This window comes from Aythya ferina (genome assembly GCF_964211825.1).
Source record: "Aythya ferina genome assembly, contig: HAP1_SCAFFOLD_29, whole genome shotgun sequence".
In the NCBI taxonomy this organism is placed as follows: domain Eukaryota; kingdom Metazoa; phylum Chordata; class Aves; order Anseriformes; family Anatidae; genus Aythya; species Aythya ferina.
Window position 1 is genome coordinate 4,077,656 of NW_028181463.1, and position 3,162 is coordinate 4,080,817.

General features: G+C 54.3%; 1 protein-coding gene across 1 annotated transcript; it reads right to left on the reverse strand.

The window, feature by feature from the left end:
* Window positions 1-1,609: 1,609 nt before the first annotated feature.
* Window positions 1,610-2,530, reverse strand: LOC311427916 (olfactory receptor 14C36-like; the record flags this gene model as incomplete). The annotated part of the gene is made up of 1 exon (XM_084539499.1): window positions 1,610-2,530. The coding sequence occupies one exon, from the start codon at window positions 2,528-2,530 to the stop codon at window positions 1,610-1,612; it is 921 nt and encodes a 306-aa protein (XP_084395625.1).
* Window positions 2,531-3,162: the final 632 nt, after the last annotated feature.

Consider the following 3,162-nt stretch of genomic DNA (forward strand, 5'->3'; position numbering starts at 1 on the left):
CTTCAACCCTCAGCAAACCCCCAACAGAAGGGTTCTGTGGAAGGCCAAGCAAGGTAGACTCCAGTACTCTTGGGATGCCCCTGTCAGTCCATAAATACAGGTGGGTTCTACCTCTTTCTAGCTTGATGGCATTAGGCTATTCTGTGGTCCAGAGGAGCCTGACACATTTGTGGGTCTGTTGTGGCAGGCCATTAAATATACACAGTCCAGTAAACCAAATTATCCCTTTCCTCCCCGCCTTCCCCTGGCTGGAAAGAAGACCCTTCTAGTCCTGCTCATAGTATTTATTACCGTGTCCGGTAGACGGCCCAATGGAAACACGTCCCACAACGGCAGGGGAGAGGGCACTGACAGCCAAGGGATGCATTTCAGTGCAGGATTTGGGGCCCAGCAGAGACGAGGAATCAAGGCAGTGGGTTTGAGGAGGCCAGCAGAAGCAACCCAAGGGGTGGTGCTGCTGGTGAGGACACGTTTGTGGCAGCAGCCGGAGTGGGCAGCAGCTGTGCGCAGGCCAGGGGAGGCCAGGAAGTGCATGGCAAGAGTGTTCCTGCCAACAGAGCCAAGGCCGGGGCCGAGGCCAAGGGCAGAGACAGGCCCAGGGCAGGGGGCTGCAAGGGCCATGCTGAGCTCCCTGCCCCTGCAGCAGCCGCCCTGGCCTTCAGCAGACGTGCTGACAGGCTGCAGGGAGGGGACGAATGCCCTGGGCCCCCTTCCTGCTCTGCCCAGGCCAGCAAGGGCCCAGAGCGGCCTCCTCTCCCCTGCCCCTGCAGCTCTGGGCTCCCTTCGTGCAGCCCTGGCTCTGCAGCACCAAGCCCTGCTGGGAGCCCTCCCCTGCATGCTGCCACCGCTCCCTGACGCTGCTGTTGCCCTCTGCCGGGCACTGCCCAGCCCAGCCCAGCCCCTGCCCACCTCTCCCCAGCTCCCTACCCTTACCTGCTCACCCTTTTGGCCCTTTCAACTGAAGGCCTCTGAGACCTTCGCACTGTGACCCAGCTGTGTGCCCTGACATTGCAGAGCTCCCATCAGTAAATCCATCCTTTGACTTAGCTTTACTGTGAAGATCCACTCACTGCCCACCCAACAAAAGGCACACAGTGTCCCAGGATAACCCTTAGGATATTCTGGTGGCTCCCAATACATCCTTGATGCCACCAGTCCTGTCAAGTTTCAAACCCAGGAAGCTGCTTCTTGACTGGTCATGTTCTCCAGGGGCACTGGGCATCCACCAGTGATGACTCAGTCCAGCCCTGACTCCCTCACCCAAAACCTGGTTCCCCCATGCCCCTGTGTCCAGGTGGAACCCCAGTACAAGACCACGCCCTTCAGTCTGGTACTCCCTGATTATCTTCTGCAATCCAGTTTGGGAGCCCTGAGCACTGAGCAACTTCCTTTTACTATCAAGATACTACAACAAAGGCCAGGTGTCATTTAGGGATAAACACATTCAGAGATAGCCTCTGGCTCATGCAGAGAACTGGTTATCTGGAAAAGAGGAATGAAAGCACACATTTAACAGCAAGCAGAATTTTAAAGAATGCTCTACCCAAAGGTCAGAAATTGTCTGAGATTAACTTGAATAAAACTAGAAAAGTGAGATACCAATTTATTGCTAAATAAATATAATCAGTTTCTTCAGTGTGGCTTTCAGCTCCTGGTTCCTCATGCTGTAGATGAGGGGGTTCAGTGCTGGAGGCAGCACCGAGTACAGAAATGACACCACCAGGTCCAGGGATGGAGAGGAAATGGAGGGCGGCTTTAGGTAGGCAAACATGACAGTGCTGATAAACAGGGAGATCACAGCCAGGTGAGGGAGGCACGTGGAAAAGGCTTTGTGCCGGCCCTGCTCAGAGGGCATCCTCAGCACTGCCCTGAAGATCTGCACATAGGACAACACAATGAAAACAAAACAACCAAAGACTAAAGAAAGAGTAAACACAAGTGTCCCAGCTTCCCTGCGGTAGGCATCTGAGCAGGAGAGCTTGAGGATGTGGGGGATTTCACAGAAGAACTGGTCCACAGCATTGTCATGGCAGAGGGGCAGGGAAAATGTAGTGGCCGTGTGCAGGACAGCATTGAGAAAGCCACTGCCCCAGGCAGCTGCTGCCATCTGGGCACAAGCTCTGCTGCCCACAAGGCTCCTGTAGTGCAGGGGCTTGCAGATGGCAATGTAGCGGTCGTAGGCCATGATGGTGAGAAGGGAATACTCTGATGACATCAAAAATACAAAGAGAAAGACCTGTGCAGCACATCCTTGATAGGAGATGGCCCTGGTGTCCCAGAGGGCATTGGCCATGGCTTTGGGCAGAGTGGTGGAGATGCAGCCCAGGTCAAGGAGGGCGAGGTTTAGGAGGAAGAAGTACATGGGGGTGTGGAGGTGGTGGTTGCAGGCTATGGCGCTGAGGATGAGGCCGTTGCCCAGGAGGGCAGCCAGGTAGATGCCCAGGAAGAGCGCGAAGTGCAGGAGCTGCAGCTCGCGCGTGTCTGCGAATGCCAGCAGGAGGAACTCGCTCACTGAGCTGATGTTGGGCATTTGCTTTGGACATGGAGACTGCAAAATGAGAAACAAATATACATATATAGAGTCTTATGATTAAAGTCTTTGACTAAAATTCAGTAAATTCCCAGTGAAAGCCTTACATTCCCTGTTTCCAAGAGCACCTTTGTCTATCTCCCTGTCTGGAGCCCTGCTTTGTGTTTGCTGAGTGTCCTGTACACAGCAGCCACCTCTGCCCATCAGCCCCCAGTGGGACACATGCTCCACTGCACTGACAAATGTCATTGCTGTGGGGGCAAAGCTCAGCCAGAGGGCACATCCAGGAGGGCTGCTCTGTCCATCCCCTGGTGCCCAGCTGCTGGCTGCTTGCAGCACTCAGCTGGGGGATGGATGCACACAGAGGTTGTGTTGAAAAACCACATCCCCTTGTCTGCAGGTCCTAAAGAAGAGCTCAGAAAAACCCTGGTGCAGTGTGTAAGCAGAGTGAAAAGAAGGGATATTCTCACGTTCATCACTAACCTGTTTGTGTCTCAGTTCAATGCAATAGGAAGCTCAGTCACCAGTGCAAATCCAGCTACCCCATTAACATAGAGCCTGCCCCACAATCAGAGCAGGAAGAGGCAGGCAGAGAGTGCAGAAAGTGCCTTCTCTTTTCAGGCAGCCCCTGC